General features: G+C 40.3%; 1 protein-coding gene across 1 annotated transcript in view; it reads left to right on the top strand.

The window, feature by feature from the left end:
• LOC149206164 (uncharacterized protein ycf45-like) overlaps positions 1 to 24844 on the top strand; it is a 330357-nt gene that overhangs the window by 42788 nt on the left and 262725 nt on the right. The window contains exons 3-5 of the mRNA XM_089397614.1: positions 21743 to 21963; positions 22075 to 22147; positions 22245 to 22529. Coding sequence (XP_089253740.1) covers positions 21743 to 21963; positions 22075 to 22147; positions 22245 to 22529 — 579 coding nt within the window. The remainder of the gene's footprint in view (positions 1 to 21742; positions 21964 to 22074; positions 22148 to 22244; positions 22530 to 24844) is intronic.

The raw sequence follows: 24844 nt of genomic DNA, 5'->3' as shown, positions 1-24844 counted from the left end.
TAAATTTTTGTGTAAGCTTGGTTTAACGGAATTCAAAGGGCATAGTAAAGCATTATTATCGGTAACTGATGCCCCGAGGAAAGAAAATGCAAACACCTAGTAAGGAACCTGAAAGCTCTAGCATGACTCATGAAGAAGAGGAAGAAATGCTACATGATATATCAAAATTACAAGAACAAGTGCAACAAATGTCACGCTCACAAAAGTTAACAGATGCTAAGATAAATGGCGTGGAAGCTAAGATAAGTGGCGTGGAATCTAAGGTAAATGGCGTGGAATCTAAGATAAAGGGCATGGAAGCTAAGATGGATGAGTCGAAGACAGATTTGAAGAGAGACATGGCAGATTTGAAGACAGACATGGAAGAATTGAAGAAGTTGCTACAAGAAAGGGTCACTAATGGTGAAAAGGTAGTAAAGGAAACTCATGATGAGAACAAAAGAAATGTTAATCATGATTCCATAGACGCTAATGTTGGATCGAAGAATCACCATATTCCAAAAATCGATATGAGGAAGTTTGATGGCAAGGATCCCGCCACATGGATATTACAGATGGAGCAATTCTTCGATCTCAATAATGTGCAAAACGCACAAAAGGTACGTATGGCAACTGTATATTTGGAACCAAATCAGTTTGTATGGTATCAATGGCTTTGTTCTCGTAAACAATTTATCACTTGGGCAATTTTTACGGAAGAATTGATAGCACATTATGAAGATACAAAAAGCAACACTTTTTTTAGCCAATTGATAAGTCTCAAACAAAAGGGTTCAATAATGGAGCACATTGAGGAGTTCCAAAAATTGAACATAAGGGTAAAAGATATTCCAGAGGAGCATAGGATTGATGTGTTCATAGGGTCTTTAAAGGATAATATCCAACATGATGTTCGCCTTTGGGAACCTGATTCATTAGAGAAGGCATTCAGGTTAGCAAGAAAAATGGAAAGCAAAATTATGGCAACCAGGAAGCATACCACTCACAACTATAAAGACGGAAGTGTTGTTGCCCCTAGTCTTCCACAACCTATAAGGTTGACACCACAACAATTGGAAGAAAAAAGAGCAAAAGGGCTTTGTTACAGTTGTGATAGCAAATACACTAAAGGTCATAAGTGTGCTGAGAAGAAATTATTCTACATAGATTGTGAAGAGGAAGAAGAAAAGGAGCAAGAAAGGTCAAAAGAAGAAGATATACTCCAGGAACAAAGCCTAGATGAAGAACAAATAAATCCGACCATATCTTGTAATGCATTGGCGGGAATTACCACTCCTCAAACCATCAAGATAGAAGGACAAATCAAGAAGAAAAAGGTAATAGTGTTGATTGATTCAGGAAGCACCCACAATTTTATTCATTGTAGGGTAGCAAAAGAATTGAATTGCTTCCTATATCCAGCACCAGAGTGTCAAGTGATGATTGCAAATGGAGGAACAATAAATTGCTCTGGAAAGTGCCATAATATCAAGCTATCCATGGGAGAATATGTATTGACTAGCCCAATGCTTTCCATTCCAATGGGAGGTGCTGATGTTGTACTAGGAGTCCAATGGCTACAATCCTTGGGTACAATAGCTTTTAATTTTCAAGAACTTTTCATCAAATTTTCTACGGAAGGAAAGGAAGTTGAATTAAGGGGTATTGCAGGGAAACCAGGAAAGATAATCAGCTCTAATGGTATGACAAAGCTTCTAAAAAAGGAGCAAAGAGGTGTAATTGCACAATTATGTTCGCTAGATGTTTCCACATTGGAATCATCTATTTCTCCAGATCTCCAAAAAGTCCTGGACAATCATTCCAAGGTATTTGAGACTCCCAAAGGTCTCCCACCTATGCGTGATCATGATCATGCTATTCATCTGATTCCAGGAAGTGTTCCTCCAAACATCAGGCCGTACAGATATCCCTATGTCCAAAAAAGTGAAATTGAACGTATGGTTGCAGAAATGCTAGAGGCTGGTATAATTCAACCGAGTCAAAGTTCTTTCTCAGCTCCAGTAGTATTGGTGCACAAGAAGGATGGATCATGGCGCATGTGTCCGGATTATAGGGAGCTCAACAAGCTCACTATTAAAGATAAGTTCCCCATTCCTGTTCATTGATGAATTACTGGATGAATTGCATGGATCAATTTACTTCACCAAGTTGGATCTTCGTTCGGGATATCATCAAATCAGAATGAAGATTGAAGACATTCCGAAAACGGCATTTAGAACTCATGAGGGTCATTATGAATTTTTGGTCATGCCTTTTGGCCTTACCAATGCACCTTCAACATTTCAAGGTTTGATGAATTCAATTTTCAAACCATTCCTTAGAAAATTTGTGTTAGTATTTTTTGATGATATACTAATCTACAGCAAGTCTTGGAAGGATCATGTTGAACATGTTGACAGGGTGCTACAACTATTGGAGGAGAAACAATTATATGCAAAAAGATCCAAATGTTTCTTTGGAGTCCAGGAGGTGGAATATTTGGGTCATATTGTATCTCATGAAGGAGTTAAGGTAGACCCTAGCAAAATTAAAGCCATTAAGGAATGGAAAATCCCCACATCCATAAAGCATCTGCGAGGATTTCTTGGGTTGACAGGGTATTATCGCAAGTTTGTTAAGAATTATGGGAGAATAGCAGCACCTCTAACAACATTATTGAAGAAAGATTCATTTTCATGGACTCCGGAAGCAACAAAGGCCTTTGAACATCTTAAAGAGGCAATGTGCCAAGCACCGGTCTTAGCTACACCGGACTTCACAAAAACCTTTATTGTGGAATGTGATGCTTCAGGAAATGGAATTGGTGCTGTTCTAATGCAAGATGAAAGACCCATTGCTTTTGAAAGTCGTCCAATCAAGGGAAAGTTTTTAAGCAAAGCTATTTATGAGAAGGAAATGTTGGCAATACTCCATGCACTTAAGAAATGGCGACCCTACCTAATGGGAAGACACTTCAAGGTAAAAACGGATCATGATAGCCTTAAATACTTTTTAGAACAAAGATTATCCTCTGAAGAGCAACAAAAGTGGGTCACAAAGATGTTGGGTTATGACTTTGAAATCATCTACAAAAAAGGGAAGCAAAATGTGGTGGCAGATGCACTCTCAAGAAAGGATGAGGATGTGGAAGCATTGTTGTGTGCCATTTCTATTATCCAACCAGATTGGATAAACGAAGCAAGGGAGGAATGGAAGAATGACGAAGAAGTGTGGGCACTTATTCGAAAGCTACAACAAGATTCCAGTACTTCTGATACATTTAGCTGGCAAAATGATTCGTTATGGTACAAAGATCGCTTATACCTCTGTAAGAATTCCCAGCTAAAACAAAAGATTCTTATGGAATTGCACACTTCTCCCTTAGGAGGGCACTCAGGATTTTTAAAAACTTACCACAGGGTTAAGAAGGAATTTTTTTGGGATGGCCTTAAATCAGATATTCAAAAGTTTGTGGCGGAATGTTTGGTTTGCCAAAAAATAAAGTTGAAACAATTAAGACACCGGGTCTATTACAACCTTTATCCATTCCAAGCCAACGTTGGGAGGAGGTTTCAATGGATTTTATCACAGGTTTACCCAAGTCTGAGGGAAAGAGTGTCATCATGGTGGTAGTTGACAGACTTACCAAGTATGCACACTTTTGTGCATTATCACATCCATTTAAAGCCAGTACAGTTTCTACTGCATTTATGGAAACAGTTCAAAAGCTACATGGAAACCCAAAGATTATTGTAAGTGACAGAGATCCCATTTTCACTGGAAATTTTTGGACAGAATTATTTTCTTGTCTTGGTACTCAGTTAGCTCATAGCTCATCTTATCATCCTCAATCTGATGGGCAAACTGAGATAGTAAACAAATGTTTGGAAGGATATCTTCGTTGCTTTGTATCTGATAAACAGACACAATGGGTCAAATGGTTGCCTCTGGCTGAATGGTGGTATAACACTTCCTTCCATACAGCAACAAAAATGACCCCATTTATGGCACTTTATGGGTATCAACCACCATCCATCACATCATATTTAAGAGAAAATTCTAAGGTTCAGGCAGTGGAACATCACATCGAACATCAACAACAAGTCCTCCAACTCTTAAAGGATAACCTCGTGTTGGCACAAAATAGAATGAAACAACAGGCAGATCAACATCGCAGTGAAAGAAGTTTTGATGTAGGTGATTGGGTATTCCTACGGCTACAACCATATAAGCAAATGTCCCTAAAGCAAGCTAAGAAGGATAATAAATTATCACCAAAGTATTATGGTCCGTACAAGGTGTTGCAAAAGATTGGTACTATGGCATACAAATTGGAGCTTCCTGCAGCTTCTCGATTGCACCCAGTTTTCCATGTTTCATGTTTAAAGAAGGTTATAGGTGACAAGCTCCCAATTCAAACAATATTGCCAGAACTTGACGAGGAAGGAAAAATTATATTGGAACCGGAAGCAGTCACAGAAACAAGAACTCGACAGCTACGAAATCGATCAATTTCAGAGTATCTTATCAAGTGGAAGAACTTATCCGCTGAAGATTCCACATGGGAGGATGAGAATTTTATGCAGAAGTATCCAGAACTACTCAAGCGTTGAGGACAACACTTTTTTGAAGGAGAGGGGCATGTTGGGTCCCTATAATACTAGTGATTACCCCATTACTATTGTAGTTATACCCCTTATTTATATTGTTGTGCCCCTATTACCCCCATATTGTTATTTCTGTGCCCCATAGAATCCCTCTATTGTTATTTTTGTGGCTTTATATTATTATTGTTAGGTCGGCTGGATTATATTGTGACTCCTTAGACTCCTATATATAGAAAGGAGGTTTTGTCATTTGTATCATCCAAGAATTGTTCATTTATGTAATGTAAAGGAGGTTGCCCCCTCGAAGAGGCTGAATTCTAAGGCGTTGATCTATCTTTTCTATCTTTTCTTGAGCTGGTTTCATAACACTTTGGCACTTTAGCAATGCCACTGTCGCTCCATCACACCTCGCTCCAACCGACACCTTCACTTTCTACTGTCATTAAGGGCTCCCGTAGCCCTATGTGATCCAAAAGTTTGGGCACCTCAAGGATCCTGCCCGCATGTAGTCCTCTCGACTACAACTCCATGTCGCCCCACCTCTTTTCCAGAGGCGCATGAGCACTCATGGCACAATTGTCATCCTCGCCTTCCTTGTTCGCTTTCACTGGAGCAACCTTCGATTCAGAAGCTTTCCCCTTTCCCTTCTTCTGGGGGCACTGAGTGGCATAATGTCCCAGTTCCCCATAGTTGAAGCATCTGACCTTGGTGATGTCCTTCTTCCTCTTCTACTGCACTTGCTGTCTCAACGATGCAAGAGTTGCATCCTCCTCCTCCTCCTCCTTGACTTGGGTTCCTTTCCCGCTACTCCCTGTCTTGGTCATCCTCTTGAGCTCTTCTTGTCGAAGAGCTGCCCACATCTCTTCCCAACTGGGGAGAGTCGCTTTGCCCAAGATACTTTGGACAAAGGTATCCCAGTCCTTGGTGGCTGCATTTAGGGCAATCTTGACCATGAACTCAGGATCTGGTGAAGATCCCACGGAAGTCAACTGGTCGCAAATCCCTTGCAACCTGAGAAGGAAGGGATCGATCTCTTCTCCCTTATGCATCTAGTACTGTGTCAGCGAATTTTCTAATAGCATCATCTGTTGGAAGGAAGATCCCTGATACAAGGTGGTCAACGCCTCTGACATTTCCCTTGCTGTGTTCTTCTCAGCAATGTGTGGTACTACATGATCTTTGATCCCGTCTAGGATCATGCACTTGGCCTTAGCTTGGGATTCCACGTACTTCTTCAATGGATCAGCATCGACCGGTTCAACGACTACCTTCAAGGCATAGTCCTTGATGCGATGTTTGTCTAGGATTGCCAAGATCCTGGCCTTCCAGATGAAAAATTTGGCTGCTCTATCCAATCTGTCTTGATCCCTCAACCCATTCATTGCCATCTTTGCTAAAAAATATGACTGGTTCTCTTCTCGCTCTTCTGCTGTCAATCTAGCAAGACTTGGATCTGGATTTCTTTATCACTAGAATGTTCATTTGGGGTAGCATCGGATGTGCTCTAGCCACAAAATTTTTTGGAGAGGCTAAGGCACATGAGATCTTCAATACCCGAAAAGGGTTTGGGCAAATTCTAAACAGTTAGGGAGATATTAAAATAATTAATATTTTAATGAAGTCCCTAAGTCTAAACTTAGGGAAATTAAAATATTAATGTGAATTAATATAAAACTGTGTTAGAATGGTCCAAAAGTGATGGATCAAGCCATATCTAATCTTAGCCGTTGATTAGGGACTTAATCTCAGCCGTTGATTTGTCAACGAGAAAAGTATAAGGGGAGGCTTGAGGGTCACTTGGAGAACACATCAGAGTGATTAGTCATTGTATTCTCTAGAGCGGGGTTTGCTAAGAGACATAGAATTAGTGATCAGTTGTAGCGAGGGGCAGTGAGTACGATGCAGAGAGGCAGGAACAGTGCCGAAAGACCAACGCAAAAGCAGAGAGAGGCAGACGCAGAGCCAGAGGGAGCCATGCAGAGACTGCGCAGAGCCAGAAGGGCCTGCGTCATCCATGCAGAGGCTGCAGGAGTGACGCAGAGAGCTAGAGAGGCTGCACAGAGCCTCAATAGGCTGACACAGAGGGTTTCAGGCTGACGCAAAGGCTAGCAGGGTTGATGATGAGATTCAGATTGTGTTGGAGAGGGATTTCGTGGAGCAGGCTTTCTGAATACCTGTTTTCGAAGAGAGGTATTGCTACCAGATTTTTTTTATCTCTGTCGGGTTAGCTAGTTTGGCACCCAGTGTACTCAGTCAATATAGCCGTTCCGTGGTCCTGAATTATAGCCGTTGGAGGTCTGCTCTGTCTATTTAACATGCATAGCTTGATCTGTTTCTTCAACTTGTCCTGACGATGAACCACACTGGTTGGTTCGAAACGCGTCGACAAATGAAATATCATGTGATTTACGCCGAAAAATCTCTCATAAACTTGATATGGATCACAGAAATCTCAATTCAACAAAGGAATAAATCAGTAAAGTGCATGGAGGGTTTCTAACTGTTAGACTTAGAAACTCCAACATAGAAATCCTTTAAGGATCAAGCTCCTCTAGACTCCGTCTGAGCCCTGATTTCCTTCACAGAAATCCTCCTACCAACTGTCGAATCACTTCCTCTCCAATCCTCTTTTGCTGCTACAACCCAGATCTAGATTTCTTTGGCTAGAAATTTGTCAAGGCAGTGACTCCCTCTACCTCAGCTCTGTCTCCACAGACACTGTTCTGCACCAATCAGAAACAACGTCCCACCAGCTCCTCAATTGAATCTGCTCTGCTCCCTCTGCCCGACAACTGACTGTTTCGAACCTCTCAGGCTCTGTGCTAGCCTAGAGAGCTGACACAGTCACTGCGTGGGCTCCTCTCTGGCTTTGCGTCACCCTCTGCAGGCTCAAAATGTTGACGCATGCACTGCGTGAGCCTCTGCATCACTCCTGCAACTGCTCCTCTGCCTCTGAAACAATGCTGTCACTCGGGACAACTGCTTCTCTGCAGCAAATTCTTTGGATTTCTTGGCTGGTGTCTTCAGTCTCCTATGATCTACAATGCTCTGATACCATGTGAGAATTTTTGAATCTACACATCAGAAATCCTATTGCAATCACTAGTTTATCATCTCCTACTTGTTCTTTACATTCAACAAGTTATTTAATTACTTAAACAACGATGAAAACACTATTGCAGCCTACACATATATACAGATCATGAACTGAAATAAACTGAGACAATCACACAAGGGACACCATTATTTTTGGACAATTGTCCTCGGAAAAACCCAATTCGGGAAAACCAGTGCAACATATAGAGGGTTTGTATTATTAAGCAAATTTCTGAATACAACTAGGGTGCCAAATCCGGCTCACCCAACAGAGAATAAACTTGGCAGAAGTACCTCTATCCAGAAACAAATATTTTGACAATTCCAGCAACTGGATGATCAAACCCCACATATGACAATTGCTGTTCCAGTGCTGGGCAGTGATGGCTGCTCCAAGCTCTGCGCTAGAACTGCGTCACCCTCCCAGTGAGCCTCCCTTGCTGAAAAGTCAATTTGCTGAACTCACTGTTGATAATATCGGCGATATATCGCCGAATATCGGAAATATCGCGATATTTTCGGTGAGCCGATATATCGCCCCGAAAATATCGCGAGATTTACGAAATATCAGCGATATTTTCGAAAATATCGCGCGACGATCTAAAATATCGCCGGGCGTGTTTTTCCGCGGCTATAAAAAACGAAAATTGGTTTTTTTTTTCTTCATTTCTGTTTCTGAGTGTTGGAGAAGAAAGGGAAAGAGTTTTGTGGTGCTTGTCAAGGAGGGTTTGAAGATCAAACGACGATTATCACCACCAATTAAGAGTTTTTTGTGGATCAAAGATTGAAGAGTAGTGAAACAAACTTCATTTCTTCCATTAGCAGGTATGTTCTTAAAAACCTCTATGTTAATGATTTTTTCATAGATTTAGGGTTATGCTTGCTTGCCTCTTTGCCTACCAACATTTTGTTTCTTTGTTTTTTTCCATTTGCTATGATTTTCATGCCCATGAACCAATGCAAGGGTTTTCTCCATATTTGGACAGCAAGCTTCATTTTTTTTTTTTCAACTTTCTTATGCACCCTCTTATTGCCATTTTTCATTCACATTGCAAAATGCAAATAATGTAGTAATTTTTTTTGAGTGAGGTTGTTATTACTTATTATTTTTTCATTTTGTGTTGGGGGGTTTAATGCCAATTTTTTGTTTTTTTTGTTGCCTAGGTTTGAATTAGTTCACTACAAATGTCAAATATGCCAAAAGCCTTGGACCCATTTTGGGAGTATGGGGAGGCTGTTGGTGGGGCAAATCAGGCATATATATCATGCAACTTGTGTGGGACCAAGATGTCAGGAGGGATTACACGATTGAAATACCATCTGGCTAAACTCTCTGCATATGATGCAGATGTGATGCCTTGTATGGTTTCTAGTGCAGAGGTTATACAAAAAGCTCGTGAAGCAATTGCTGAACAAGACAGAAAGAAAGCTGCTAGGGAGAGGCCAATGGTCTCAGATAGATAGCTGCTAGTTTTATTTGTTTTGCAACTTTTGCTACATATAAGTTTATAACTCATGATGATGAAATACTTTTAAAGTTTTATATATGTGATGTTGTTTTGTTTGAGTCCTTGATTGGACAATTATCACTATCAGGGATCAGCAGGATATGTGATGTTATTTTGTTTGAGTCCTTGATTGGACAATTATCAGGGATCAGCAGGATTTGGTATCGCCTTTGAAGTTTGATGTATCATTTCTATTTGACATCATATATATCAATGCCTTCTTCATATTTATGTGCCAATGTGTTTAGTTCATGTTGTTATTGCTTTATATGTTTAGAAATCTGAAAAAAATGAATATATTATGCATTTTTTATGCTTGCCGATATTTGCCGATATTTTGCCGATATTTTCGCCGATATTGCCGATAAGATATTTTCCGGACCCTCGCCGATATTTTCCCGATACCGATATTATCAACACTGGCTGAACTGCTGCTCTCTCTGCCCCACAGAAAACCCTAGCGCTACCTCTAAGGGACTGCGTCAACCCTTCGAACTTCTATGTCACCCTCTCTGGAGTTGCATTGTCTTTCCTGTTATTGCTCTGCCTCTCTGCTATGTATCCTCGACCTTGGACTTAGGTCCCTTTGCCGAACTGCCCCTCTCATTGCAGCTCAAATCACTTAGCTCGACTTTCTCCAACTGACCCTCAAGCCTCCTCTTATACTTTTCTTGTTGATGAATCAACAACCGAGATTAGGTCCCTAATCAACGGCTAAGATTAAAACAGGCTTGATCCACGTCACTTAGAGTTTTCTCACCCATATTCTTATTAATATTCATTAATATTTTTATTTTCTTAAGTTTAGACTTGGAACCCAATAAAAATGTTAATTATTTTAATAACTTCTCATCCAGGTGGAATTTCTCCAAAGGATTTCTGGGTTCTGGAGATCTCATGTGTTCTAGCTCCTCCACAAAATTTCGAAGCTAAAGCGCATCCAATGCTACCCAAAATCAACAATCTCAACCTTTACTTCGGTGGACTTCGTGTGCCAGCCCTAGAAGGGAGTTCTTCTTCATCTCAATTCGTACCAGCAGTAGGGAGACGAGTTACAGTAGTTGTAAGTCGAGTACCAATAGCAGGGGGAGGAACAACAGCGCAGGGATTGCGCAGTCACAGCATGAGGTACTTCGGGAAGTTGGGGAGACAAGAGCATCCTTCATCATTTTCAGCGTCAGGTGTATAAAAGGCAACTACAGGGCCATCCTACATGTGTGAAAATTCCTACACTCTGAAGGAATCCCTACTGCAGCAAATCTGAATCTACTTCACCTACTTGATTTTTAAATTACATTCATCAAGTTATTCTTCTAAATACTGAAGCAAATTACATCTGCAGCCTACACTAATTAAATATTTGATCTCATGAAACAAAAAACAAAGCAAAGAACAAGATACAACACATAGGACACAATTATTTTTAGACAAATAGTTCCCAGAAAAACCCAATGTGGGAAAACCGGTGCATCAGTTCTGAGGGTTTATTATTATGCAGGAGAAATATCTGAATATAAATCTAGGATGCTCATTTAGCAATCCTTTACAGAGAAAACACTGGCGGAAATTCTAAGTGAGTTTTACCTCACTTCACCCGGCAATATTCTGGCTGATCCGGCACAAGACTGGCTAACCCTGACTATTTTTGCACTGGCCCTGCGTAGGCCCTTCTTTAGGTTTACAGGCTCTGTGTTAGCCCTACGTCACCTCTTCTGCCCTCTATGTCAACTATCCTGGTTGTTTCGACAGTTTCGACTGTCCCAACAGTTTTGGATTCTGTGTGACAAACAACGTTTCTGCTCTGTGCTAGCCCTTCTGGCTCTACGTCAGGACTGCGTGGGCCCAAACGGGCCCATTGTTAGCTCTCCTAGCTACGTGCTGCCTCTCTGCAAGCTCTATCCGCTTCTCTGTCAGTATTCTTCGGAAAATCCTTCTCCCGAATTCTCACTGCCCCTCTGCTGTAGAATGATCACCTAGTTCGAATATCTCAGCTTCCTAGCCCCAGAAATCGAATTCCAGATCAATTTGTTCTCTCCATGTGTGTTTCTGAATGAACCCCAAGCCTCCATTTTATACTTTTCCCGTTGAGCCTTCAACAACTGAGATTAACCCTGTAATCAACGGCTAAGATTAAAACATGATTTGATCCGCCTTCTAGATCATTCTCACCCATATTTTAATTAATACCCATTAATATTTTAATTTCCCTAAATTTAGACTTAGGAACTCCATTAAAAATATTAATTATTTTAATAAAATACAATCCGGGTGGAATTTCACCAAACGATTTCTGAGTTCTTTAGAACTCATGTGCCTTAGCCTCTCCACCAATATTCAAGGCTAGAGCATTTCTGATGCTATCAAAAACTAACACTCCCTCTTATCGAGGAAAGTGTTCTAGCAACAATGAATACTTGCATGCTGCTCTGTTTCTGAAGCACCACCTTTCTGCACTCCTGCTGCCACCAACACTGTGCTACTACTGCTACTGTACTGCTGCCCATGACATTGCCACTACCACTGCTAGCACTGCATCCGTACTACAACTCCGTTGTTGAGAGAAGCAACTGAAAAACATCCAAAATTAGTTGAACTTAACTGTGTTCAACTTAATACAATGAATGTTGGATTTTGACCGCTGCTGATTCTGACCCTTTGAATCTTCTGCGCTGTTGCGGACTCCTGCACTGTGCCAACTGCACTACTGCCAACCTTGCTCTGCGTTGATCAATATCTGGTCCCTAGCTACTGCATTTGTCCTCCAAATACTCCACTACATCCTCTGACACTAAGTCCATCTTGCTACTGCAGAATCTTGGGCTCCCATAGCAAGGAATTGATCCAAGAGGTGGACTCCTCAAGGATCATGCGCTCATGTAGTTCTTTCGAACTACAGCTCTAAAAGGACCCACCTCCCTCCTGGAGATGCGGCTGCTATCTCTGCAAAATGTCGAATGACCTCCTCTCTCCTCTGCAAAACACTAGACCGGCCTATGCACTCTCTGCTCGAGCTTGTAGATCTACCCCTCTCCGCTACTGTTCAGCAAGTGAAGATTCAAACTCCTTGGCTGGAAGTCCTTTAAGGAGAAAATTCCCCTTCTATGTGTCTTCGCTCTTTTCCGACAGATTTCTGCCCCAACAGAAATTGCGTCCTTCAAGCTCTGTGCTGAGGCTCTGCGTCATTCCCTCTGCCTCTGCAAGCTCACAATTTAGAAATCATACCTCTCTGTCGACTCTCTCAGAGAGAGATTTCCTTGGAATCTTTGCTTCCCGGCAAGGACTGCACAATCCCTTCAAGAGGATTCGAATTACTACCAAGTGCAGCGATTGGCCTCTCTGCTCAGCGTTGGATCTGCTCTTCCTGTTCCAAAATCAATCCTCTGATACCATGTGAAAATTCCTACACTCTGAAGGAACCCCTACTGCAGTAAATCTGAATCTACTTCACCTACTTGATTTTTAAATTATATTCATCAAGTTATTCTTCATAACACTGAAGCAAATTACTTCTGTAGCCTACACTATTAAATACTTGATCTCATGAAACAGAAAACAGAGCAAAGAACAAGATACAACACATAGGACACAACTATTTTTGGACAAGTAGTCCCCGAAAAAACCCAATGCGGGAAAACTGGTGTAGCAGTTCTAAGAGTTTATTATTATGCAGGAGAAATATCTGAATACAAATCTAGGATTCTCATCTAACAATCCTTTACAGGGAAAATCCTAGCAGAAAATCTGATTGAGTTTTACCTCACTTCACCCGGCAAAATTCCAGCGGATCCAGCACAAGACTGACTAACCCCGACTATTTCTGCATTGGCCCTGTGTAGGCCCTGCGTCACCTCTTCTGCCCTCTGCGTCAGCTATCCTGGTAGTTCCTGCAGTTCCGAGGGTTCCGACTATTCCCTACAGTTTTGGATTCTACATGATAGGCAGCTTTTCTGCTCTGCGCTGGCCCTTTTGGCTCTACGTCAGGACTGTGTGGGCCCACACTGGCCCAATGTCAGCTCTCCCGGCTACTGCGCTGCCTCTTTGCAAGCTCTCTCCGCTTCTTTGTCAGTATTCTCCAGAAAACTCTTCTCCCGGATTCGCACTGCTCCTTTGCTACAGAATGATCACCTAGTTCGAATTTGTCAACTTCCTAGCCCCAAAAATCGAACTTCAGATCAATTCGTTCTCTCCGTGTGTGTTTCCAAATGAACCCCAAGCCTCCATTTTATACTTTTCTTGTTGAGTCTTCAATGGCCGAAATTAAGTCTCTAATCGACGTCTAAGATTAAAACATGACTTGATCCGCCTTCTAGATCATTCTCACCCATATTTTGATTAATACCCATTAATATTTTAATTTCCCTAAGTTTAGACTTAGGAACTCCATTAAAAATATTAATTATTTTAATAAAATACAATCCAGGTGGAATTTCACCAAATGGTTTCTGGGTTCTTTAGAACTCATGTGCCTTATCCTCTCCATCAATTTTCAAGGCTAGATCACTTCCGATGCTATCAAAAACTAACAACACACAACTCTCATTTCATTAGATGCAGAACTGTGTCATCTCCTCGATGACTGCGCAGTTATTGGAGTGAGACTCTTTGGGGTAGCACCATCCGGGGGAGTTTGGAGCTGGGAGTTCATTTGGAGGGCCATTTGAGGAGGATTGCTGGAGTTGAGAGAGTAGAGATTGACAGGATCAGTCACAGCAACAAAATTCGAAATTGGAGGAGGGCCAAGTTGTGAAGGGTCAATTTTTGAAGGTTGGAACCAAGGGAGAACCTTTTTGGGTTTTTCCTGGGTTTTGGGCAAGGATCACACTCCTAATTTTATAGAATTTTCTGGGTAGATCTAAGGGGTCAAACAAGGGTCCCAACGCAACTAGTAGCTAAAGGAGCTAAGGGGAAATTGGGCCAAAATTCTGAGGTCAACATTTGGCCAATTCCTTCATGGGTTATTCTGGGTATTTGGTGGAGAGGCCGGGGTTAATTTCCCGTAATTTTCTGAGCACTGAAGGTGGGGTTTCCAACAACATCTTTGCAACAGACAACACAGTTTCACGAGGGTAGCGTAGGGCAGCATTGCAACAATTATTTGTGCCATATGGGATTGACATATTACCACCTGGGTTTGATCACGCTTGCCATTGAGGCAAGCCCAGGTGCACCACTTCCACATTATTGTACTTTTCTCCCAGATTATAATGAAATGGCTCAGCTATTGGTTATTTCTGGAGTTTTTATGGGTGTGCAATGAATGTTTCAATTTTATGGTGTTGTTTTTATTATTTGCCTGCATAGCACTATTTTTCCTAGTTTGGAACATTACAAGGACGCAATGAAGAGGAGGCTGAGTTTGCTTGTGGTGTCTTGCAGTGGAGTTTGGGTGAGAGATTTTCCGGAGAGGAGGCATAGGAGGATTATTGTCATTTTGGAGAGTTTGGGAGCTGGAGGAGTGTGCTACTTTGCAGGGTGACTTTTGCACTACCTGGGTCAGCGCAGAGGCAACACTTGGTGCTCGCGTGGTGGGTAGAGTATCAGGCTTTGAGAGTGAACTTTACCGGGGAGGTTAAGGGAAACATTTGGAGAGGGGATTGCTTCATTTTCGGAGCATTGGAGGAGGTTTCATTGTTGTTCCTTGCAGGTCGTATTTATTGAGCAGTTTGGAGGTCGAATTTGGGAGGTTGGATTTTGGCCAAACCCTTTCTGGGTTTTGGCCAAGGATCTTGCAGTTCCTTTCCAGCCAACAATGTAGATTCTAGGAGACAATGCAGAGCATTAGAGGAGCAATTATTTTCCAACTTTGAGATTATTGTTTATCACCTGGGTTTTGTTAAGCTTGCCCTTGAGGCAAGCCCAAGTGCATTTTCCATACTATTGTACTTGCTCCATTTCATTAATAAAATGGCTCAGTTGGTTCTCATTTCTGGAGTATATTGAGTATTTGATGATTGTTTAATTTTTCCGTGTTAAAAATCGATTTTGCTTTGAATATCACTATTTATATAAGTTTGGAACATTACGAAATGTCTCTTCATAGTCCTCTCCCTCTTTCTGGGAGAACCCTCTGCCTCGAATCTTGCTTTGTACTTCTCTGTGTTTCCATCTACCACATGCTTGATCATGTAGATCCACTTGGAAGTCATCACTTAATCCCCTTAGGGCTCGGCACAATTTCCCACACATCATTCTTCATGATGGATTGATATTCCTCCATCATGGCATCCTTCCAAACTTGCTGACTTGTTGTCTCCTCATAGTTGAATGGCTCGGAATCAATGATGTGACTCATCAGTGTTGCATATCCTCAATACTTCTTAAGACGTTAGCTTTCTCTAAATGTGCCATAGGGAGCTGCATGCCCCTTTACATTATTCAATGTACTTTGAATCCATGGTGGCCTCTTCTTGTATTCTGAAACAATGACCCTAAGTGGGTCCACGGGCTCAATGGGCCCTTCTGGGTCTTCCTGATGATCTAAAGGATGTTCCATAGTTACAAAAGGACTTGAACCCACATCCTTGGGAGCCTCCTGCTCCTCATTATCATGAGAGACTCTTTTGATCTCAAGTAGGCTACATCCTTCCACTCTATCTAATTGTCTTCTCCCTCTGAACTAGAAGTTCTTTTGATCATCTGGCATGGTTCTAGATGTTCGTAAAATTTCTCCCTCTTGAACACAACTCACTCTTGCTGAGTTTATGCTTAATCCTAGGAGAATCCTCTGAGATGCCCTTTAAATCTCCTAGATTAATTTCTTATGAACACTAGTGGATCTATGTCGCTATTCACCCTACACATATTCTCTAACCATTTAATGAGGTTAAATCTCTTCTCATATTAAAATTTGTATTTTACTCCATTACGTTATAATCCACCCAAATAGTGTTTGACTTTGTTAAATTGTTCCTCCACGATTTATGTGATTCTTTGCGTAAATTTATGTAGAAGTAAAAAGTAAATATGCAATACATTCTTTATATTTTGGTAATTAAACATATTTACCAGGAATTACTACCCACCATAATTTATGCAATTCTTTGCATAAATTTAGGTAGGAGTAAAAGTAAATATGTTGTACATAACAACTCCAAAAATTTAACACTCTATTGAGGTCTTTTTCTACCAAAGCTCTCATACCATGTTGATTTTCTAGTGCTAATCAAACAAGCACAATTTTCTGCAACTGATAATTACTTCCAATGATATATGATATTACTTTAACATACTCGAGAACATCATTAAGTAATTACACAGAAAATTCAATCGGTCAAACATTAACTGTCTCAGAAATTCGGCTTTTTAGAGATTTCTTCACACGTGAGAGAGAGAGAGAAAAACAAAATGTGAGTTATAAGTGTATATGAAAATGAGAAGTTCAAGTGTCTTTTTATAGTGATTTTAGGGTGCCCAAGAGGCAGGTCTCTTTGCAAATTAAATTTAAAATTAAATTAAATTTTCTTTCTTCTAATTTAAAATTGATTTTTTCTTACTTTTAACTTGTGTAATTGGGAAATACCTCCCACAACTACCTAAAAATCAATAGGTGGCTCTTCATCACTAGAAACTCCTTCACTAATGGATCCTACATCACAACTCAACATTCGACTAGAATTGTTTACCCCACTGTCAGGTGAAAAACCGCAATCAATAAACAATTTAAACCCGCTCTATAAAAAATAGATCACTCCATCTCGGAGCACAATGTGGGCATCGTGGACCATTCTCCCCTAGCCAAATCAACATGGCCCATGGGAGAAGGATTGCCCTTGGGCCATTACCCCTACTGAGATCAACATGGCCCCATGGGTGAATGTATCATTCTCCCTAGTCAAATCAGCAGGACCCCATGTGAGAATGTTTACATGATGTTGCAAAAACATCAACAATTGCATATCATATCATAGTAGGTAAATGTGATGGATACTTTATGGAAGGTGAGAAGAGGAAACTTTACGAACTAACCTTCGTAGTCATGATGATGTATAGGTCTTCTTTGGCTAGCTTTCTAGAGCTAGGGGTCTTCATTTCTTCCATGATGGCCTTTATGAGGGTGCACTAAGCTTAGAGTTACCACCCTGGTACTTTGTTTTACTTTCCCTTTTTATTTTCCTTTTCTTTTGTTTTTCTTTCTTTATTTAAAGCACTCATTGATCTCTTAGTCATTTTTGTGAAAATTCCTTGAAATGCAACAACTAGAAATTATTCTTCTAATTGGTTAATTATTAAGCAGTTTATTTGCTACGACAAACAATGAATAATTCACATTGCAATTCTTCACAAATAAAAATTATTTTGCGTAAATAAAATATGCATAACTCGAAAATTTGGAGCAATCACACACACACAAATTGACACCGTTATTTTTGGATAATTGTCCTCGGAAAAACCCAATGCAGGAAAACCGGTGCAGCAGATGAGGGTTTTATTATTATGTAGCAAAAAAAATTATGAGTACAATAAAATGGATGCCAAACTGGCGATCCTCTCTGAGAGAAATACTGGAAAAAATATTTGAGGGAATTTACCCTTCTCCTGGAGCAATTCCAACTTAGTTTGGCGATTTGAACTGGAAAACTCAACCTAGTTTGCGCAGCTCCTGCGTCACCCCTATGCAAGCCCTTAAACGCTCAACCTAATCTTGTCTCAAATCTGCCTCTAACAGACTGCTGCTGCTTTGGAAAGAATCCTCCAGCCCATAGGAAAATTATCTCGAACTCTGGCAAATGAATCCTCTTGCACAACTAAATCAAATTTCCCTCTTGAGGCTCTGCGCAACCTCCTGGAGAAATAATATGACCTGCTCTCTTGACTCTTCTAGAACTGGAAACTCCCCCAGAAATCTGCTACTCGGCCTCTCTGCCACCTGCTACTCGATCATTGGCTCAATCTCACTGCTGAATCACTTGCTACTGGAGAATCGAATTGCCTTGATCATTGAGTATCTGCACTGTGTGTCTTCCATTTACCCCATCGACCTCCTCTTATAATGTCTCGTTGGGGAACCAACGACCATGATTAAGTCCTCATCAACAACCTAGATAATCTTTGAGTTGGTCCATGTGAGTTTCTAGAGAATTCTCACCTTTTTCAATTAATTCCTATTAATTAATAGATTTCCCTAAGTTAGACTTAGGCATTTTTAATTATCGATTAATTAATTTAATTGAGCTATCTCTAGGTGGAAATTCTAGAACTGATTTTTGGGTTCTGGAGATCTCATGTGTTTTAGCCTCTCTAAAAGTTTGAGACTAGAACACCATTCGATGCTACAAAAACTAACACTCCCTCTTAGCGAGAAAGGTGTTCTAGTGTTGCACTGCTACAACACTTTGTCTCTGCATCATCCTCCCATACATGCTGCTGATGTTTGACAACTATAGCTGCTTGCCACTGTCCATCAACCACTACACTAACTCTATTTGTTACTGGTTGTAGCTAAACCATGTTGCATCTGTGCTGCTGCTGACACTGCACTGTTGCCAACTCTGCATCTGCACTACAACGGTGACACTATTGAGGGCCAAATGCACAAATTTTGTAAATGGAGGCAACTCTCCTACAACTGCAAGCTCATCACTTATGTCTTGAATTCTGGTGAGATAGGTGTTGATGCCTTCACCCTTCTACATTCAAATATTCCTCAGTGTTTCCTTCAAGAACATCTTTCGCTGCTCGGAAGGATTCTGATATAGTGTGGCCATAGCATCCCACATTTCTTTGGTTGTATTCTTGGCCACAATGTGTGAAACTATATGATCTCGAACTCCATCGAGAATCAACCGCTTCGCCTTGACCATCTCCTTATTGTAATTTGCTAGTTGTTCTGGATCCGTAGGTACAAAAACGTTTTTTGCGTACTGCTTAAGACCATATTCGTCTAGCAGGAATGCCATCCTGGCCTTCCAGATACAATAGTTTGCACCCTCTAATTTGTCCTGATCTTAGAGTCCTGTTGAAGCCATCACTGCAAAAACTTGACCTGGGACAAAAATCTCTCACCTGCTCGGCTGCTAAAACTGCTACTCGCACTCCTTCCTGGAGTGAGAAAATCTACCTACTGCTACTGCCTATTGCAATTGGAAATTTTTGGATTTCTAAAACTAGAAACCCTCTGAAAGAAACACCCTCTGTGTATGCAATTTCTCTTCCTCTTCCGCTCGAATCTACTCGACAATTCTACTGCGTTGCTCTCTGGAATTACTTTTCAGCTTTACCTCTGCCTGCTAGAGCTCTGCTTTGAGCAATTCGAACTTTTCCTTCCCCTCTGCAATTGGAAATCAAACCTCTGCTCTGCTACTCGTATTGCCTGGCTAGGCTCTGTGCAGACCTTGGAGAAATTGTGTTGTTGCTCCCTTTGAACAACGAATTTCTTCCTCTTCATCTTTGAGCTACTGATCCAATCAAAATCGCTTTGATACCATGTGAAAATTCCTTGAAATGCAGCTACTGGAAATTATTCTTCTAACTGGTTAATTATTAAGTAGTTTATTTTTTACGGAAAACAACGAATGGTTCACATTGCAATTCTTCACAAATAAAAATTACCCAGCAGAAATAAAATATGCGGAACTGAGAAATTTAGAGAAATCACACAGAAATTGACACCTTTATTTTTGGACAATTGTCCCCAGAAAAACCCAATGCGGGAAAACTGGTGCAACAAATGAGGGTTTTATTATTATCTAGCAGCAAAATTTTTGCATATAATAAAATGGACGCTAAACTGGCGATCCTCTCTAAGAGAAATACTGGCAAAAATATTTGAGGGAATTTACCCTCCTTGAGCAATCTCAGCTCAGTTTGGCCACTCAAACTGGCAAGCTCGACCTCCTCTACGTAGCTCCTGCATCACCCCTGCGCAGGCCCTCAAACGCTCAGCCCAATCCTGCCTCGAATTTGCCTCTGACTGACTGTTGTTACTTTGGAAAGAATTCTCCAACCCGCAGGGAAATTATCCCGGACTCCGACAACTGAATCCTCCTCCTGCTCAGCTAAATCAAATTGCCCTCTTAAGGCTTTGCGCAATCCCTATGCAACCTCTTGGAGAAATAATATGACCTCCTCTCCTGACTCTTTTGGAGCTGGAAACTCCTCCGGAAATCTACTACTCTGCCCCTCTGCCACCTGTTACTTGATAACTGGCTCGATCTCACTAGTCAAACACTTGCTATTGGAGAATTGAACTTCCTTGATCACTGAGCATCTACACTGTGTGTCTTCCATATACCCCATCGACCTCCTCTTATAATCTATCATTGGGGAACCAACTTCCATGATTAAGTCCTCATCAACGGCTTAGATCATCTCTGAGTTGATCCATGCGAGTTTCTAGAGAATTCTCACCTTTCTCAATTAATTCCTATTACTTAATTGATTTCCCTCAAGTTAGACTTAAGCATTTTTATTTATCGATTAATTAATTTAATTGAGCTGTCTTTAGGTGGAATTTCCAGAAACGATTTATGGGTTCTGGAGATCTCATGTGTTTTAGCCTCTCCACAAAGTTTGAGACTAGAACACCATTCGATGCTACAAAAACTAACACTTTTTTCTTTGAGTAAGCATTGTTAAACATAGGACTTAGGAGTAAGGGCCTTTTAATGAGGTGGCATAGCTCTAGCATTATTATTTTTTGGTTTTTAACTTTTTATGCTGCAACTACCTCAAGTGCTTTCACTTTTTTGACTTTGAAAGCTCTTACACATGGGTCTTCTTTAATTTGCATAGGACCTTGGTGAATGACTTACGATAAGTTAATCATGAGCAAGGAAATTTGATGGATGGAATGGAAGTGAAAGGGAAAGATGAAAAGTGTTAAGTATGGTTGGGATATGAAGTACACTACATTCCACCTAGTTCTCTAGTGGTACATCTTGACTCAAGAGGTAATGGCACTTATCTAGAAGAAAACTATGACCCACCATGATATCCCCTAACACAAAAGGACAAAATTTAAGAGTGTTATAACTTATGGTACATTATTAGATACACTGATGCCAACCACGTTCACAACCTGGATAAGAAATAACACTATGTTTAAGCAAGAAATCCATACACTGAATCATAGAACAACAACTAAAGTAACAAGCTAAACCAAGAGAGCAGAGCACCATGTGTGTGAAAACATATGGTGTACCATATGTAAGTGCATGTGTTGTCTAAGGTGTAAGAGATAGGAGTTGATATACGATAGCTGAGGCATCTGAAAGAATCAATAACTAATGTGTGGTGAGATCATCATATGTATGAAGGAGAAGTGGATGAAACAAGTCTGAGTGTGGATGGCATAAGCAAGACAGCTCATGCAAGTTTGCAAACTACGAACCTAAAGGGTGGATCCAGAAGTAGTTACCCCTAAGGTGTCAACAATGCCATTGAGAGATTGAAAAGGAAAAACTTACTCTCCTAAATGATTATTATAGTGAGCAGAACAATCATGCACAAACATCTAATTGCTATGCTTGTGATTGTAACTTGTTTTAGACATTGTTAGTCTAAAATTTAGTATTATCAACTAGTCAAATTTCAATATAACATTTGCATGAACAGATTTCAAGGCAGGAATTGGAGGCAGCCCAGGCTGCTGTTGGTGAGTTTGGGGGTGACAATCGAGCAGGCATTGAAGGTACTCTTCACAGAATATCTGCAGTACGGAGCAGGAAGGGGGTTATTGTTGGCTTGACTTGTAGGGTTGGCCGTGCAGTGACTGGTCATGTTGACATGGTCCGTGATCTTTTACCTTATGGAGAAAGCATCTTATTTCTAGGCAGGTAGATTGATGCAGTTTACGAAACATCTTTTTTTAAAGTTTTTACTAATGATATTTATTTCATCAAGAACATGGATTATTATTTTTCTAAATGTTTTCTCTGACTTGTTAGGCCTGGTGTGGGAAAGACCACTGTCATGCGTGAAATAGCTCGAGTTCTAGCAGATGAATTGCATAAAAGAGTGGTATCTCATAACAACTTGTTTACTTATTAGAGACATTCTTATACTATCTTCATGTTTTGTTGCTAGCTGCACAAATCAACTATCAAAATTGCAACAGGTTATTGTGGATACGAGCAATGAAATTGGAGGGGATGGGGATATTCCTCATCCTGCAATAGGGGGTGCACGGAGGATGCAAGTTCCAGAACCATCATTACAGCATAAAGTTATGGTTGAAGCTGTTGAGAACCATATGCCAGAGGTGGTCATTGTGGATGAGATTGGCACTGAAGCAGAGGCTCTTGCTTGTCGTACTATTGCAGAGAGAGGAGTGATGTTGGTTGGCACAGCACATGGTGAAAGACTGGAGAATCTAATAAAGAATCCCATACTTTGTGATCTGGTTTGTTTTTCTCTATTATTATTTGACTCTTTATGTCATTTGAAGGTTTTCTTGCAGTAGACATCCCATTTGCATAATTTCTGTGTCAGTTGTGCAGTTTTCAATAAAACGCTAAGTTGAATATGAGGTGATATGTTTCAGCTAATTAATGTTATAATGCAACATGTTTTCTCAGTTTATTTTTAATGTGTTCCAGATGATGGAAGTTGAAGCTTGTGCGTTCCTATTCCTTTCAAAGTTTGTTTCCCATACAATTTTGAAGATTCCATTAATGGACATTCTTTAATCCTCTTTTCCTGAAAAAATATAAAAGAGTTAACTTTGAAGCTCACCTAGTTTTGGAGTAACTTTATCGAGCATTCCATAATGCATTCATAATGTTTCTGTTATTTTTTTCATCTCATACTGTTTTGTCATCCAAGTATAATCATATTAAATGTTACTAAATTGCTTTAGTCATCAGTGAAGAAATAGTTTGTTATTCACTCTAGATCCCAGGCCTACTAAACATCCAAGATGGATCTAATAGCCCTGTGAAGACTGAATGAATATGTATATGATCCTGATTTTGAGTTTGAGAAAGTTCCTGAAAATGGAACACTACCTTGTGTGTAGTCTGATGTCCTTGTTAGCTAAGGCATATAACTTTGACAGCATTGGTATTGGAGATATTGTAATGCTATCATTATGTTAACCCTTTTGTGTCCACCTTGATTGACTTGTCTACTAGCCTGGGCACAGTTTGGTCTTTTAGGATTTGCTTTGTTTATCCCGAGAATGTTGGAACCTTTTTGAAGTGAAATCATATATCAGTACATTTTAAGAAGACTGTGCATGTTTTTTCCCCAAATTTGGACTTTTACACCAATAATCAAGAAGACTTATTCTTCTATCCATGCCATTCGGATTGTAAGCCAGCCAACTTATTCTTCTGTACATGCCACTTGGATTCGTTACTTTGTTGTGAATTCTAGTTCTTGTATCATGCCCCTCCGGTATTTTACTTGTAATGAACCAATTATATGATGTTCCATTCTTGTTAAATGATTGCACTGCTGTTGTAGACATATGGTAATTGGAAAATTAGCCTATCTAGCATCTGACATATGCAACTAAGCTCTGAGATGTAATGCCTGCCTGGAATGTTATGTGGCACTTTTGTTGATCTTCTTCAATGAGGATCAATTGCTCATTTCATTGGTCAACTTGGGGCTCTTACAAACATATGGCACTATGGCAGATGGATTTTAACTTTTCACTTGAAATTTTATAGCCCATAGAAGATACCTAAGCACATCAGCTGCAATAGGATAATGTATTATCCCAAGTGGGATATTTTGACTAATTTTGCAGAAATTTAACCCAACCAGAATTTCTCCATAAAATTACCATTCACTTAACAAAAGATTGCCATGTAAAATATAACTAATAGAATGCATGCAATTCAATAATACAATGAGCAGAAATAATCTCAGCTTTTATTATAATAGAAAACTGGGGTTTACATGTTGATACAACAAAATAGCTAAGATGGAAAACTGGCCTCAAGAATCTGCCCAATGTTTTGCTGGCCCTCCAAAACTGAATTGAAATGCCACTGCTAAGATCTCCTATGAATTTTGGATGAACTCACCAAGGGGAGATGGGTACTTGCCCAATCTCACTGAATCACCCGAGGGTTTTTGTCCTGAGGCTACCAATCGAGTAGAGAACCGGGTCCTCAAACCTCTCATACAAGAAGAAATATCAAATCCAAGATGTCCTCCAATGGCCTCCTGCTCCTCTTTTTATAGATCTGATGGACCCCTTTAGAACTGTTGATTTTGGTAGCATTAGATGTGCTCTAGCCTTGAAATTTGGTGGAGAGGCTAAGGCACATGAGATCTCCAAGACCCAGAAATCGTTTGGGGAAATTCCACCCGGATGAGGAGTTATTAAAATAATTAATATTTTTAATGGGTTCTTAAGTCTAAACTTAGGAAAATAAATATTAATGGGTATTAATAAAGATAAGAGTGAGAAGCTTCTAAGAGACAAGGATCAAATCTGTTTTAATCATAGCCATTGATTAGAGACTTAATCTCGGTCGTTGATTCATCAATTGTTCAACAGGAAAAGTATAAGGGAAGACTTGAGGATCATTTGGAGATACATCGGCAGATACTCAATATCTCAAGGAAAATCGATTCTCAAGAGAAGGAGATCAATTTCAGAGGGAGAGTTACAGGGTGGAGGAAGAGGAGGGTATTAGCAGCAGTCAGTCACTGAGGAGGAGGTGACGTAGGGACATTAAGAGACACGCAAAGGGAGACGCA

The sequence above is a fragment of the Pinus tabuliformis genome, chromosome 1_2 (assembly GCF_031772625.1).
Source record: "Pinus tabuliformis cultivar Carrire ecotype Pingquan chromosome 1_2, CPIR1, whole genome shotgun sequence".
Lineage (NCBI taxonomy): Eukaryota > Viridiplantae > Streptophyta > Pinopsida > Pinales > Pinaceae > Pinus > Pinus tabuliformis.
The sequence above is the reverse complement of the archived record's forward strand: the minus strand, read 5'-3'. Positions and strand labels throughout refer to the sequence as shown.